At 32.9% G+C, this 17,427-nt stretch overlaps 1 protein-coding gene across 10 annotated transcripts in view; it reads left to right on the top strand.

The window, feature by feature from the left end:
- Positions 1–17,427, top strand: part of LOC126887699 (serine/arginine repetitive matrix protein 1) — an 88,879-nt gene that overhangs the window by 16,955 nt on the left and 54,497 nt on the right. For all 10 annotated transcript variants that reach the window (XM_050655363.1, XM_050655367.1, XM_050655366.1 and 7 more), the window contains one exon: positions 7,409–7,858. In XM_050655363.1, coding sequence (XP_050511320.1) covers positions 7,409–7,858 — 450 coding nt within the window. The remainder of the gene's footprint in view (positions 1–7,408; positions 7,859–17,427) is intronic.

The raw sequence follows: 17,427 nt of genomic DNA, 5'->3' as shown, positions 1-17,427 counted from the left end.
GTTACTGGTTATATTTACTATAAAATTATAAAGAATTTCAATTGGATTAAATGCCATGAAGATTTGCAAGACACTAAAACTATTACAGAAATACGAATTAATTTTACTTCTTAGAGAATATGGTGCACATGAATAAAGATTCTTCAGAGATAATCAGATTTGTTTGTTATTATTACTACAATAATGTTAGAAAAAGTTTCACGGGGCCTTTAATTCATTTAAAGTAGGTAATGCAGTTTTTGACAATATTGAAACCTATTTGGCTAAGCATATTTTATTAACTAAAAATTGGCTTGAAAACTGTAAAGACCATAAAAGGAAAAATATAAAATTCTTAGTGAAATTCAAACTGTTAAAAGCTTGTCAGTGGTATAACATTAATGAAAGCAAACAAAAAACATAAAATTACTTATTTTCGATAAAAGTAAAGTTAACAAATATGAATATTCTTCTTCTTCTTTCTCATAATCCTTAGTGCCCTTCAGGGCGTCGGATAACAAATATGAATATAATACAATAAATAGTCAATTTAACAAGATCTGAATTATGCATTTTTTTGAGGTGTGTTACTTTTCTTCCGGGTGAGCGATTATTGAAAACTTTTTTTATAAAATTCTTGATAAAAACCTGCATATTTAAAACTCAAAATGAAAGAATTGGATGTCCTCGGCTATTTATATTTTGGAAATTCCCTGTCATTTTATCAATATTATTCATTTAAACGTTGACAACTTGTGGTGTTTTGTCAAGGAAAAATATAATCCATTGTATTTGGTACACATCACTATCTGCTTTCAAAATACCTCTTTGAAGTAATTCCATCAGAAAGGTCCTCAGAAATTGTTAAATGAAATAATAATAATATCGTAGGGCATTTTTGCCGGAGAGATCCTTTCGGATTGTTCCGGCGCCATTTACATCTTTAACCTATTTCAAGTAACTATTGTCGATGTACACTAGCCCAGGAGGACCGACGGCTTAACGTGCTCTCCCGAGGTACGGTGAAACGGCTCTTATCATTTTTAGAAATGAAAAATTGATTGTCGTTTGCAGGGCTTGAACCCGCGTGCTCTGACGTATGATGCCAGTGATCATGCCGTTCACCGGCCGTATAGGTCTGGATCCCACATATGAAAAAAAAAATTGGATAATAGCAAGCTGAAAATTTGTTAATAGCTTAAGGGTGTCTAGTTGGACAAACTTTGATATATGGGAACACTGGAACAAGGGAAGTTTTAATTGTGGAACTGGTTAAAAATTTGGAACGGTCAGACCACGAAAACGGCACATGTATTTTGTCCGACAGAACAGACTTAAACTCTCCGAACAGAGATTAAACTCTCATGCAAAAATCAGACTGCTATTTATCACCAAATGGGCGTTTTAATGAGTGGAACATGTAGAATTTGTCAAATGACAGGAATTATGACAGGTGATAAATAGCAGTCTGATTTTTGCATGAGAGTTTAATCTCTGATCGGAGAGTTTAAGTCTGTTCTGTCGGACAAAATAAATGTGCCGTTTTCGTTGTCTGACCGTTCCAAATTTTTAACCTGTTCCACAATTAAAACTGCCCCTGTTCCAGTGTTTCCATATATCAAAGTTTAACCGACTAGACACCCTTAAGCTATTAACAAATTTTCAGCTTGCTATTAATCAACTTTTTTTTCATACGCGGGATCCAGACCTAGTAGCTCTGTTCTGTTAAATGTAAAAAGTATGCCTTCGAACAGTAGATCCTATCGATTTCATTTCACCTCTATACTATTTCTTATTTTGTACAAAATATAATTGACTTCTATTTTACCATTTCTAGACAAATTGTCAATTTTTTGTAATACCTACAATGTTAGGTACTCTCAGAAAAAAATATATAGCTAATTTTTATTTCCGGTAAATTAAAAATGCAGGTATTTGAGTACCTCTAATATACCTAGTACATATTCTAGTATTATTGTTTAGTTTTATAACATAACTGAATTTTTTTCTGAACGATGACGTTACTTTTATGTGACATTTCGCGCCATCACTAAATATGTAGGAGTAATTATTCCATTTACTCACGGGTTTTGCCCCTAATTTATATAGGTTCAAAATAAGTCCGGTATTAAAATGAGTAATGCTAAGCACCTTTTGTTCTATAAAGTTTTTTCCACTAAGTCAAGAATTTTCGAATAATTTGCAAGTGAACATATTCATTTTTCAACAAAAAAAAAAACACCTTTTTACACGGTTTTTCGCAAATAACTCAAAATGTAGGTAAGTATTTGATCGAAAAATTAAATATTGTTAACAAAAATTTACCTATCTTATAAAAAAAGTGCAGAATGGTATGAAGTTGTATATAATAAACGTATGAAGTTTGTAGACCCAGTAGAAACAGAGTTGTAGTTCAGGAAGAGTGGGTTCTAATTCATCAAATTCCAAATCGAATATTTAAACGTGGAATAATTAAAAAAATTAAGCTGTTTCTATGATCTGTAAGTTTTGGAAAATTTTTAACAGCCATATTTTAACCTATTTTTGTCTTAAAAAAAACAAAAAATATAAAATATTCAGAAAAGCAAAACCCCCTTTATAGTCTAAAAAGTGCTTTTTTCAGAATTTCAAAAAATTCTTTTTTACTTTAAAACCAATTTTTTCAAAAATAGGCGCTTTAATTAGATGGAACTTACAGACAATATAAAAAATAAACAAGTTAAGTAAATTGTAAGGCCGTTTCTATTCATTTAATTTCGGATGCTAATTAGGGGGTGATTTTCACGACTTTTGTACCAAAAATAAAAATGGGGCCAAATTTATTTTGACCATATCTTGCTTACTTCGATGCTAGAAACTTAAACAAAAATAAAGATAAACTTTTTTTTTAACACTAAAAAAAGTTGTAGTTTTTCCCGAAAAGTTCTTCATTTCTTGGTTATTTCACGTTGAAATATTCGATTTGGAATTTGACGAATAAAGACACACTTTTCAATACCTACTACTCTGTTTCTGCTGGATCTACAGACTTCATACGTATACCACTTTTTTACTTTTTTAAAAACTATAGGTATTTCTGCTACATATACCTTTTTTTTTTTTTCGATTAAATACTTACTTATTGAGTAATTTGCGAAAATCATATTTACCCGAAAATAACTCGAAAAGTATTGACTTATTGAAAAAACTCTATGGACCAAAAGTTGTTAGTATTAATCAGTTTATCCAATTCTGGACTTATCTTGAACGTATATTTTTTCACTCCCGAGAAGGAGTGATACTTAACCCCAGTGCAAAAGCACACAGTGGCACAATATCACTTTTTTCTTTGATATTTTAGCTATGTGTATACCAAATTTCATGCCAATAAAATGGATTCTTTAAAATTCGGAGGTTTTGCAATATTTTACCTTGAGTGAACGGGTTAGATCTGGAAAGAAATTGAAAAAAATGCAAATTGCAAAAAATAATTTACATGTCAATTATCACTGCTAATTTTATTATGTATTTTCTATTTTGTTGTTTTTTTGTAGTGTATTAATAATTAAATCATTTTTAGGAAACATCTTCACTATTTTTATTAATCAATATTTAGCGTTTTATCTGAAGTAAAATAGGAATTCCAAAATAGAGATTACAAGCTACAAGCTCGTTAAAATTAGTTGTGAAAATGCTGAATACTACCCTGATATCGTTGTCTATTACGCTAGCCAAGCAACTCAAATTTATTTTTCAATCTTGGCAACAATTTCAATAAATGTCGCCACCGTCCAGTCAGGTAGTACTTAGACTTGAGGGGCAAAGAGGTGTAAGTGGGCGGAGTTTAACACTGAATTCGGTTTTACCTTAAGGTGAGGTATCTATGTGTTTATTAATCAATGCTTTCACGCACCATTCCAAATTATGTATCGCAGCATCACTTCTTTAAATGTTCTATCTGAATATAAATTGAACAACAGTGGGGACAGTATACAACCCTGCCTGACACCTCTTTGTATTTTACCAATTTCTGTTGATTTACCATTTATGCAAGCTGCAGCTGTTTGACACCAGTATCATTTTTTGTAGGATTCGTACGTCTTGACTATCAACTCCTTTATCCTTTAATATTTTAATTTTTGTGATGCTGTACTCGATCAAAGGCTTTTTCATAGTCAATAAATACAACAAAGACGTCTTTCCTTTGATCTCGGCATTTCTGCAATAATACATTTTAGTGCAAAGAGTGCATCCCGGGTTCTCAGTCCATTTCTGATAATATATGACCATAGCTCGATATCAGATAAATCCGTTTGAGCATTTATATATTTTTTTCTATTCTCATACTATAATATATCAATAATTATGATTTCACTACCTGTATCATAATGAACTTCATTATGATACATATTTTCATTATGATGCAGATTTTTAACCAATAGAATCGCGATGAAGATGGCACACCTGCAGTGACCAATGTCGAGTCAAATACATAGGCTTTGCCAGTTCTCAATATGTAAACAAACTGACAAACTACTTAATTTGTTTGCGTTACAAAATTAATAAATTTGAATATATTTTTTGTTGCGAATGATCATAGAAAAAATCGTGTATACAACTTGCATTTAATTATCATTATGAAACTCGTATTCAATATGAAACTCGCTGCTAAGCGGCTCGTTCCGTATCCCTCATACTCGCTTCATAATGACCATCATTAAATGTTCGTTGCATAATATACTATTTCGTACTTCCGGGCCTAAAGTGACAACTTCACTCCCTTGTGACAGGTACTAAAGTGTCACATTTAATCCCTCCGGGATTAAATATTGACGAAACTCCCGGAACGATTAAATCACAAACAAACGAATTTAAGGGATATTTTATTGAAAAATATAATTAATTAGAATGGTAATTAACGTTAATATTCAAATTAATATTGTGACAGTTCGTCATATTGACCAGTCTTTCCTTCACATGATACACCTTCTTCACTCATGATACCAATAATTATCAATAACAATGTTTCTTTACAATGACACTAGTAATGACAATGTTTCTAAATTATAACTGTCACAACGCAATGTTACTATGGTAACTTATTTTAAAGACAGTTTATTAAATGAGTTGAAGAGAGAAAAAACTGATTGAAATTATTGAAATAATTAATAAAATCATACCGGAAGTACGAAAAGTATCGTATATACCTTGCGACTGAAGTACATTTAATCCTTCAGGTAAATTATGGCCCTCCCTGCGGTCGGGCCATAAACTTTACCTTCAGGATTAAATGTACTACTTCAGTCCCGCGGTATATAATGTACTATTAAAATATGGCATTCGGAACAGAAATCCTATTATAGTCCAGGGCGCATCTGTTTTGTGATGGATGTTGAGAAGTGACTCATATTTTTTCGCAGAAATTGCTTGGAAATAACACATATAATAATAGAGTTATCCTCTCACTCAAAAAGATCCTGAACATTGTTTAAATAATCAGAATGTCAAAAAATGAAGGAAAAATTCGATTTTTTTCTTCGTTTTTTGATTGTAACTTTAAAAGTATTCATTTCCGAGAAAAGTTACACTGACATAAAAGTTGCGTAATTAAATTTCCTACAAGATAGGATTGGTTAAAATTTTTTAAAATTGTCACCCATGCAAAATAGCAATAATTGCGAAAAAAAAAACATAAAAAACCAGTATTAGCATTTTACTTTTTTCAACCATTTATGCTACACTTGGAACCTTCATATTTCACCCAGAAAAACTTTATGTTGTAATAAAACAATACTGTAAATTTCATTAAGATCGGTTTAATAAATTTTGCAAAATAAATTTGGCAATCCAGCTTTCGCAAAAAAATGCATTTTTTCAAAATATTGCTTGGACTGAAAATAAAGCAGATAGCAAGTTGAAATGTTTTTTACATATAGAAGAACACTGTACCTTTAATATACAATTTGCAAAATTAAAATCGGTTAATTACCACGCCGTCAGGATTTTTTTTAAATAAACATTAATTTTTGTTGCTACGCACAGGACAGCGGATACGTTTGCTCTGATTGGGCATTCCAATGACCAGTCAAAAATTATCGAATATTGCGGCTGTGGACAAAAAAATGTGTTGTTGTTAATAGTTGTTAAGTTGTTGTTTTAGTTTTTATTGTTTTGAGAACAGAGACAAAAGTTTATGCTTGTAGTGAATTTTTAAAGTTTTTAAAAGCAACTAAAAGTACTTAAAAAAACAAAAGTACTTAAGTGTAACTATTTTAGCATTGTAATGAAAAATTATATCTTCTATTTTTGGAAAATGTAAAATATTCGATTTACACAAGTTGATTTCCAACAATATTTCTACCAATCTTTATCTAATATCTAATAAGAAAATAATCTGACTCTATATTTTGTTTAATATTTTAATTCCACAAAAAGCAAACTAATTTGATTATTGTTTGTGAAATATTGTTTAAACAATTGCATATTTTTAAAAATAATAAACTTTTATTCTCTAACTTAAAATATATGAACAAAGAAAGGTTTTGCTAAAAAAAGTATTATTTCAAAGGACAGAAGTATGTGTTTTTATTTTGCAATAAACAAATTTATTTATGTCGAAATATACTAAAAATTAAAATTTATCAATATGTTATTTGTGATTTTCGCTTCGAGTTATATCAGTTTTAAAAAATGATAAAAATCGTTTCACTAGAACCCAAGATAATGCAATTTTTTTATTTTTCCATTTTGAAAGTTAGATTTCATTTTTTTTCTCAGCTCAATAAATTAGTATTTTTAGATCTTTCCAACGAGCTTTTATAAATTTAATTGCGTAGTTTGAAAGATATTTTCTTTGTTTATAAGCAAAAAAATTAATGTTTTTTTAAAAAAATTCCTGACGCCTTGCTAATTAACCGATTTTAATTTTGCAAATTGCAAATGAAAGGTACAGTGTTCTTCTATATGTAAAAAAATAAACTTGCTATCTGATTTATTTTCAGTCGTGCAACATTTTAAAAAAATACAATTTTGTTGCGAAAGCTGGATTGCAAAATCTATTGAACCTATCTTAATGAAATTTACAATATTGTTTTATTATATCAGAAAGTTTTTCTGGGTAAAATCGAATCTTTCCTTCATATTTGACATTTTGATTATTTAAACAATGTTCCGGACCTTTTTGACTGGGAGGATAACTCAATTATCATTATATGAGTTATTTTCAAACAATTTCTGCAAAAAAATATGAGTCACCCCTCAACATCCAAATGTACTAATATTTTAACAGATGCGCCCTGGACTATTACTATTATACTGAGAGGACTAATGATTGTAGCACAAACAAATTTCACTTCACGTGATTGTTTCAAAATATTCGATATTTTTGTCCATGAGAGTGTAATATACGTTACATTTTAAAGGTTGTTCTAAACGCATTCGTTTGTTTCAGGTGGCGCCACAGCGGCTATCAATCTCTCTATATCGACGGTTCGTCGTCTCCATCGTCCAACGGTAGACGAAGTCGCTCGCGGTCGTTTGGTCACGGCTCTTCACCCGCAACAGGTCGCCGCACTTCGCCGACCTCGATGCGTCGCACGTCGCCGGCAATGTACGGAGGACGCTCTGCGCGCTCGCCCCGCTCCCCGAGATCGCCGCCTCCGCGTAGCACCCGCTCTCGTTCTCGATCTTCCTCGCCTCATGCTCGTCGTAGATCGCCACCGCCTTCATATAGAAGACACGTGCCTGGAGGTGGCAGGCCGCGTTCTCCGCCATCACCGAGGGATCCACCATCATCGAGACATCTGAAGAGAAGATCCGTTTCGAACAGCTCTATCAGTAGCTGTTCTGATGATTCTTGTTCCGTTTGTTCTCCGAAGGCTCATAGAAATGCTAGAACGAGGTTTGTATAACAAATATTACTAGAAAATTACACTTTCTTACACTTCTCCAAGAAATTAACGCACGCAGAATAAAAAAGAAAGTTCCCCTGATTTATTCTACATTTTATTAGTAACTAGTGATTTTGCCCGTCGCCATGTGACGGGGAATACAATCAATAGGGAACTTGCATAAAATTTTAAATTCGAAAAAAATGCTATAAATTACAACAGAACAATTAGACATTATAAACGTCAGTAGAAAATACAGTTATGTGACGTCACAAGTGTTTTTGATCGTTTGAACTATTCATAGAAAGCTTGTACTTTTACAAAATGGTTTTATTTTCCATAGTAAACCTTCTTTCCTTTCCTTTAAAAACCGTATCAAACTCCAATCTCAACAAACTAGTATATATTATTACAATGACATACGATAAATGTCATTAGAATATAAATATTTTTCCCTTATTCCGCGACGACGATGAGCTGGCCAAATACCCAAGTAGGTGGAGGCCAATAATCTAAAGAAGGAGAAGTAGAATATACCTAAATATAACCATAAACATACCCATACAGTAAAACTATGTGACGTCACGGGCCGTCTGAACTATTTTAAATCACAGAAGATTTTAAACTTGTATTTCTAAGTTATTATGAGTTTTTGAAGCGTGAAATTTTGGAAATCTCATTTTTAAACAAAACTGAACATTATTATGTAATAAAAAAATGTGCAAGTTCCGTATTGCTTTCTACAGTTACTGCACTCAATTTTTGTGTATCGTATCTCCTTCCAATTTTTTCTGACATCCTCAATTTTTTCCTGACTTATTTTTTTATATATATATTTTTTTACTTTATACTTCGATATATATTACTTTTATAACTCGAGAAGGACTGGATTGATTTGGCTACTTTTGATTTTGAAATATTTGTAGAAGCCTAAGGAAGAAGGTCTTTACAATATCACATCAGATATTTTCAAATTTTATTAGTTGTATAGGAGGTGTGTAAAAAATGTGCTCCTTGCTCAAGGATATTTCTATTTTTGACAATATCGGAAATTAATATACAGAAAATATGTTTATAATTTAACAACAAATTTAAAACATTGTTTACTTACAATAATGAAAACTATTTTTCAACATTTTCTCTGCGATAAAGTTAAATTCAAGTGTGTGCATTAACGCAATACGTTTTAATAATAATTATAAATTTAATGAAATAATTATTCTAAATTCAAACAAAGGATTTGACGGGAAAGGTAAAAAACTAAATGGACCCGAAGTTAGCCGCAGGTTTAGTGACGTAAATCTAAAGGAATATAATAATTATTATAACTGTGTGTATATGACAGGGGTGGCCAAACTGTGGATCTCAATCAGCGTACCTACATTACTTTTAATTTCTGTGTTTCAAAATATCTTAAATTACTGACAACAAATATAAAAGACTAAGTGTAATATCAGAACAAGGACACCCCTTATCACCGTTGTTATTCAATTTGGCCTTAGAATATGTAGGTAATATAAGTAAAATATCATCTGACCTGATCGGGGGACTTGCGAATCAAGGATCAAAACTATTGTTGGCCTTTGCTGATGATCTAGTATAGGGGCATTCACTCATTCTACAAGAGACGTGAGAGAGGTGTCTTCACAACTCTAGGAAGAAACAGGTAGTCTGGTCCTTCGAATAAATAAAGAGAAGACGAAATACAATGCTAGTAACCAAAAATTCAATAGCAAGAGTTAGGCAGAACATACATATTAATGACCACAACTTCGAAGTAGTAAAAGAGTTTAAATAGCTATGGGCGGTAGTCACTCCTATCATCATTATTAAGATCTAAGTTGCTAAAGAGACAATTTAAATTAAAACTGTACATGCCAATTATTCGCCCAATGGTTACATATAGAAGTGAAACATGGACTAGAGGGAAATAAATAAGCTGCTGGTATTTGAAAGGAAAGTTCTCAGAATGATATTTGGCCCTCAAGGTGATAAATTGACAGGAGAGTGGAGAGGCTGTCGCAAAGCTGAATTGGTGACTGTATGTGGTACTGAAAACATCGTCAGACATAATATAAAAGCTAAGATTAGCTGGGCAGGTCATGTGGTAAGTTCAGAGGAAGACAGTTTGTTAAAGACAGTGTTTTTTGAGACAATAGAAGATCAGTAGGCCGTCCCAGAAAAAGATGGAAGGGTGATGAAGAATCGAAATATCCTGAATTAGTACCATCAGTATGTGAACCATTTTAATTCACTTTAAAATTCGTGAAATCCAAACAGTGAGAGAAAAATTTAATACCTTTTTTACACTTCTTAAATAATTATTGTTTAATTGGGGCTCGCGAAAAATTTCAAATTTTGAAAAATGGCTCGGATTATCAAGTAGCTTGGCCACCCCTGGTATATGACAATAACATTGTTGTTTTTATTACAGTGGTAATACCTCGATATACGAGCGCCCTAATATAGATATAGAGTGTTTTGAGATACGAGCCGCCGAGCAAGCGATGTTTTGCTTTGAGATGAGAGCAAAATTTGAGATACGATAAACCGCTTTTTAAAATACATGCCTCTTTTTTTTGACTACCTACTTCTAACTTGTATTATAAAATAAAAGGTAGTTTTACGGTAATAGATCTTTACGGCCCCGCCATAATAATTAAATAGACAAATTCGTATTCCGCGTTCCCATCCCAACCATATTGCACTATCGATTTTTGTGTAATTTACACTGTGTAAATTTTTAGTATACACCTAGACCTCAGTCTGTCGGTTTTGCTTGTTTTCGAAGTATTTTTGATAAAGTGAAGGGTATTACACAGAAAAAACCGGCTAAGTCACAGGTTAACAATTTTGAGTTATTGGATGTTTTAACCTTTAGTCCGTTGTATCTTTGTCGCTAGCTCGAGTCTTAGACTTCTAACAAAAAACCTATAAAAGAAGGTATATTTTTCACATTCTGCGAATAGTTTAACTTTGTACAATAGTTGCAGCCCTGGGAATCCAGCATTGTATTTTAAAGGGTAATGGCATGTGGCGTTGTTATGACTGACCGTCTGATTGATACAGAAATAAGGAAGCTGTTGCGTCTCGATGTTTTGGTCTTAGCTTGTTGATTTCCTGTACCACGTGGACTTAACTTATTTTTCTCGTGTATGGGCATATATTTATGGGCTTTTTCTCGTGACTTGTCTTGTTATTGTCTTGTTTAAAGGTTTCATAAGATGTAAACTGGAATTTACTATAAGATGGAGTAAAAAATGTAATTTCTACAAAAATGGACTTAGCCGGTTTTTCCCGTATACCCTTTAAGTTGTGTCACATTTAGTTTTATACCCATGGGTTCGAAGAAGCTTGTAAAGTTTCTTCTTGTAAAACCATTTTTTTATTTGAAAACAATTAACAAAAACAACTAAGGTGATTTTTTGGGGCTGGAACGGATTAATGACATTTCAGTTAATTTCAATGGGGAAAATTGCTTTGACATACGAGCAAGGTTACGGAACGAATTACCCTCGTATGTCGAGGTACCATTGTGTATTTTCTTTGCAATTTCATCACATTTTCTCACCTTTTAAACCTTCCTTGGACTTCTACAAATGTTTTAAAATCGAAATTAGCTAATTCGATTCAGTCATTCTGGAGCCGTTATAAAAAGATATAACAAAATAAAATGACGTTTATTAAACGTCATTCAAAGTTTTACATATCGACACCGTAGCGGACAGACTGCGTGACTTTTAGGATTTTATAATATTAGATTATAGCAAACTAATATCAAAACAGCAGTACTGACAGCAGCAGCGTCCACCCTGGGAAACAAGAAAAAGGAGAGAAGAGCAGCATGGTTTGATGACGAGTGCAGACAAGCAATAGAGGAAAGAAATGAAGCACACAAAATGTACATAACAAGAAGAACACGGGAAAGACGAACATTATTTGAAGTCGCAAGACGGACAGCAGACAAGACATGTAGAAATAAAAAGAGAGCCTATGAAAATGGACAAATAGAAAAAAATGGAAGAAAATTTCAAAAACAACGAAATTAGAGGGGCTTACGAATACCTAAAAAAGATAAAAAGTGGGTATAAACCTCAAACAAGTCTATGTAAAGATGAAAGTGGGCAAATAATCAGTGACCAACAGAAAGTCACAGAAACCTGGAAGCATTATTTTCAGACACTACTTGGAAGTCAAGTAGACATGGAAGATGAAATGGGTATGATCTACGTAGAAGAGAATGGAGTAGAAGCTCCAATCATAGAGAAAGTTCTCGAAGCCATTAAGGCCCAGAAAAACAATAAAGCTCCGGGAGTTGACGAAATACCAGCAGAACTATATAAGGTAGGTGGCGTCCATCTAGCAAGTCACATCCACGCGCTCATCAAAGACGTATGGCAAGAAGAGAAAATACCCGACGACTGGAAGAAAAGTATAGTATGCCCGATCTATTAAAAAGGAGACAAACTCCAGTGCAAAAACTACCGTGGAATCTCTCTACTATGTACAGCATATAAAGTCCTCAGGTATATTATAAACCAGCGGCTCCAACCACTAGCAGAAAATATTATTGGAGAGTATCAGACGGGCTTCCGACGGGGAAGATCGATACTGGATCAAATATTTACAGTCAAACAGATCTTGAGCAAAGCATGGGAACACGATGTTGATGTTCATAACGTGTTTGTAGACTTCAAACAGGCATACGACTCAGTCAAAAGGAACAAACTATACTATATATTGGCTGAATTGGCAATACCACACAAGCTAATAAGACTCATTAAAGCCACAATGGATGAAACTCAGGCATGTGTACGAATACAAAACCACCGGACAGACTTTTTCAACATTTCACAGGGACTAAAGCAGGGAGATGGGCTGGCCCCAACATTGTTTAACCTGGCACTGGAGTATGCGGTTAGGCAAATGCAAACTGGACGAGGAAATCTACTGACCAACCGAACGGTTCAACTGGCCGCTTATGCTGATCATATTAATCTTATGAGTAGAACATCAACAGGAGCACAGGAAACATATGTATGCAGAGTTAAAAACACAAACAAAAAGGCTAGGTCTGGAAATTAACACAGAGAAAACAAAAATAATGACTCAGACGAGAAGAAATATAGTCCCAGAAAGAAAACATTATACATGAAGATGACATTGAAACGGTTGAAAAGTTTACATACCTGGGAGTAGAAATATATGCCGACGGATCAGAAGATGGAGAAATGCGGAAGAGAATAACGCAGGCAAACAGCTTATTTTATCCTCTCCCATATATTTCGGTCCAAAAGTGTCCACCGAAATACAAAGATGAGAATCTATAAAACGTTAATTCGACCAATAACATGCTATGGCAGTGAAGCCTGGGTCCTGAGTCCTGAAAGAAACATACAAAAACAAACTCGACACATTCGAAAGGAAAGTACTTAGGAGAATACTAGGACCTGTGAGGGAAAACGGAATCTTCAGAAGTCGATACAACAACGAGCTTTATCAACTTTATAAGGAAACGCCCCTGTCAGAGTTCATTAGAATACAAAGATTGCAATGGGCCGGACATGTGATAAGAATGGAAGAGGATGGGCTATCAAAACGAGCACTGAATGCTAGAATGCAAGGAAAGAGACCGGTTGGGAAGCCACGAAAGCGCTGGGAAGACACAGTAAACAGCGACGCACAAGCCCTTTTAGGAGTCCGTGTATGGAGAAGAGCAGCCACAGACAGGCAAGGGTGGAGGCAAAAAATAAAGGAGGCTAAGGCTCAATTTGGGCTGTAGTGCCGTAGAAAAAGAAGAAGATTATAGCAAACTGTCAAGGTTGTTTAGGTTGAAGTACAACAGAGCAAAAATAAAACATTCTAAGAAAAATAATGGTAAGAAAAGTGAACTAAAATATGAAAAAAGTCTTGTTAACTAGTGTTTCTACCTCTATCAGGTATAAGTGAGCACCTACATTGGATCCGTATTTCTCCGATTCGATCCGATCTGACGTCGGATGAACACAAACTCAAGGTATTAAAGCGTAGTGCCTGCACTGCAGTGGGAAGCCCGATCCGATATCGCGCGATTTACGCTTTAATACTACGCACTACGCTACAGGTATTATACGCTTTAATACGCTTTTTAATACAGAGTTAACAAAAACCCTCAAGGTCACTTGCACCCCATAAACGAACATCTGTCGTCGCTTCTCCTCACGGTTGCAAACAAATTGGTTTTACTGTACCTTGAGTTTGTTTTCAATCCGACGTCGGATCGGATCCTAGAAATACGGATCCAATGTATGTGCAGCCTAAAAGTCTCACATCATCGGTCCATACTTAAAATGAATTGGCGTATTTCATTTTGGTCTAGTTCTCCCCAAATCTGGATCAGCCTCTCTCCCATTTCCTGTAAGTTGTTGGATTGGATCTGTGTCGCTCTTAATCGCCTACCAAGGATATCCCAGAGATTTTCGATCGGATTTAAGTCCGGGCTATCTGCTGGCAATTCTATAATGTTAATTTCTACCTCTTCTAGATAATTTCTGACTATTTGTGCAATGTGAGGTCCGGCATTATCTTGCATTAGTAAGAAATTTTCGCCGATATAAGGGACAAATGGTATTATATTTTGCTCCAGGATCTCCAATATGTACCTTTCAACTGTAACAGTCCATTTTGTATGAACAGTTGAAAGGCTGATAAATTTTGTACACACTTGAATGAATAAAGGAAGTGAAAAAAGTATATATTAAAGTGTGTAAAGATATTTTATTTTCCTTAGCTAATAGTACAATCATTCAAGCTTAAAATGGATCTAAACCTCACAATTCTGATTCCCTTCATCGATCTTCTTGAAAATTTGGAATTAAGGTCATTTTACCCTCCTCTTCATACCTGACTTGGTCGCAAAGTATGCTACTTATTTTTAAGGGGTGAAAACTACCCCTTACTCCAATAAATTGAAAACTAATTGAATTAAAGCGGTAATGGCTATAGTTATGTTCAAATATGTTAAATATTGATTGTTTTGAATCATGACCTTAATATTTTGATATTTTACAGCTCACCAACCCTTAAAGACAACCCCTCATACAAAGATTATTTAAAAAATATGGTCAAGAAACATGAATTTTTTTTATTTTTAATCGTAATATGAGATTTTCTTTCCTTCAAGTACAAGAAATCTGACACTTAATTTTAATAATAATGCAACTACCAAAAACCACCCCTAAGAATAAAACTTAGAAAAAAATTGAAAATTAATAAATGGAAGCAGTTATAGACATCAATATGTTTAAACATGTTAAATTTTTGTTGTTTTTTACAGTTACCAATAGTTCGATATTTTTATACAGGGTGTCCCGGAAAATAGTGCGTTCCTTTAAGGTATGGAGAGAATACACAATTTGGAACAAAAAAGTCCTATACCATTTTTTTCTAAAGTTAACCGTTTCCAAAAAAAAGTTAACATTGTTTTCCATATACCTGTATTTTAATGTTTGGAAATTTTAATAAACTGGCAACATCGTACGCACTACGGAATAATAACAGATAATAAGAACTCGTTTGTGATTGTGATTTACAGTATTTAAAATAATCCAACCTAATAGTAGGTAATACTTATGTATTTACTATTTGTCTACTAAAATTATTTTCTTTTAAAATGTATTGAAATACCTATTGCATAATTTTAAACAAATTACACATCTTTTAACATAAAAACACAGCTTTTAACTGAACTAATATTATGTATTTAGTAAAGTTTAAATGGGTTGAATGCTGAGTATTGCTGAGGGCTTTAACTGAATTACATAGTTTTAATAGTTTACAGTGGAACTTAAATACACCAGATAATGTCTCAGTAGTTTGTTTACTTGTGAACTGAAATAACTAAGTTGTACTTACTTGAAAATAATTATTATACCGAATAGTAACCTTTCACAAACACCATTCATAGGTAATAACATAATAGGTAATACACTCACTATTCGAAAACATTTTCGGCATTGACACTAAACAGGATTCTTTAAAACCTGTTTACTATCTATCTTCTATCTATTTATTTACATGGGACTGTCTATGCTTAAATTTGCATACCGCACATAGTTGTCAGATTTAAATTTGCCTACCAAAATACATTTTAATTTTTTGGTCAAACGGTTGCATTTAGAAAAAAATGTTATAAGAGTTTTTTGTTCTACATGGTGCCTTCTACCTATACCTTTAAGGAACGCACTATTTTCCGGGACACCCTGTATGTAACTACCCTTAAAAACTACCCCTCATACAGTTATTAAAAAAATTGCTGAGATTATGAAATTATTTTATTTTCGATCTTAAATTGGAAAAATTTATATTATTTAAATATAAAAAAAATTTATATATACAAGTTTTTAATTTGGTTCAACCCCTAAAAACTACCCCTTATAAAAATTAGGGAAAAAATCTTTTTGAAAGCTTGAAGTAATGGAATTCGTTAAGAAAATGAAAATTAATTGTTGCTTATGATATAATGATATATTTACAAAATTTGTACCCCATAAAAATATACGTTTGAGGGAAATTAAACTTTTTAAACTTCACATTTTGATGATAATGAAAAATATTTATTTTACAACATTAAAATAAGTATAAAATTATTATGATTTTTAAAGTATATAAGTATCAAGAATTTAACTTCAACTTCCAAATTCGCATATTTCTTCTGCATCAACTTCCTTTTCTTCTTGGTTGAAAGGAGGACAATTTTGGCAGCTGTCACCAGAGCAAGAACCGCAAGATTGATTGCAATATAATCCAAGTTTGCGACACCCACAAGTTGAACCACATCCTTTTTTGCAATTGCGAAATATCATTTTAAGTAGTTCTTCTGGTGCAGGAATATCCGTCATTTTGCTTGGTACCAAGGTGCCATTCACTTTTGTCCATTCCCAATCAGCAAAATTGAGAGTTTTGTTGCCCGATATTTAAATACAAAGCAGACACTGCATGTATAAAAGAATAAATATTCCAAAAACATCAAAATTTAGACGCTCCGTAATTTTCAAACATTATCTCTAGAAAAATGTATTTGTTTTTTAACAATAACTCGGCTTCCCTTTAAGCTTTTTAGATTCACTCTCACATCATTTTGTAGGGAATTTCATAATCTATAAGATCATGAGAGTTGAAATCTTTCTAGACCCTTTTGTTCAGAGAATTTTAATGTTAAAGGGCTAAAAAGACGCATCCTTTGCATTGAAATCAATCACTTTAAACGCTTATATCACGCTTAATTTATAAGCTACGTAAGTTATAAAAAAGCAAAATTTTCAGTGAAAAAAGGTCAATTTTTGACACAACGCTTTTTTTCATAAATCAAATAGTTTTTGCGACATTTTGAAAAAATTACGTGTTTTTTGAAAAACCGAAAAAAAAAAGAAATTTACTTAAAATAAGTTTTTTCAAAATGTAATTGTTCTACATAATTCAAACTTTTGGAACCTGTTATCGGAACATAAATAAAGTTAATTTTACATGGGCTACGATTATTGGGTATTAATTTTTCGCACATGGCATACATTTTACCGTCAATTTTTCTTTTATAAATTCG

Source organism: Diabrotica virgifera, chromosome 7 (assembly GCF_917563875.1).
Source record: "Diabrotica virgifera virgifera chromosome 7, PGI_DIABVI_V3a".
NCBI classification, from domain to species: domain Eukaryota; kingdom Metazoa; phylum Arthropoda; class Insecta; order Coleoptera; family Chrysomelidae; genus Diabrotica; species Diabrotica virgifera.
The sequence above is the reverse complement of the archived record's forward strand: the minus strand, read 5'-3'. Positions and strand labels throughout refer to the sequence as shown.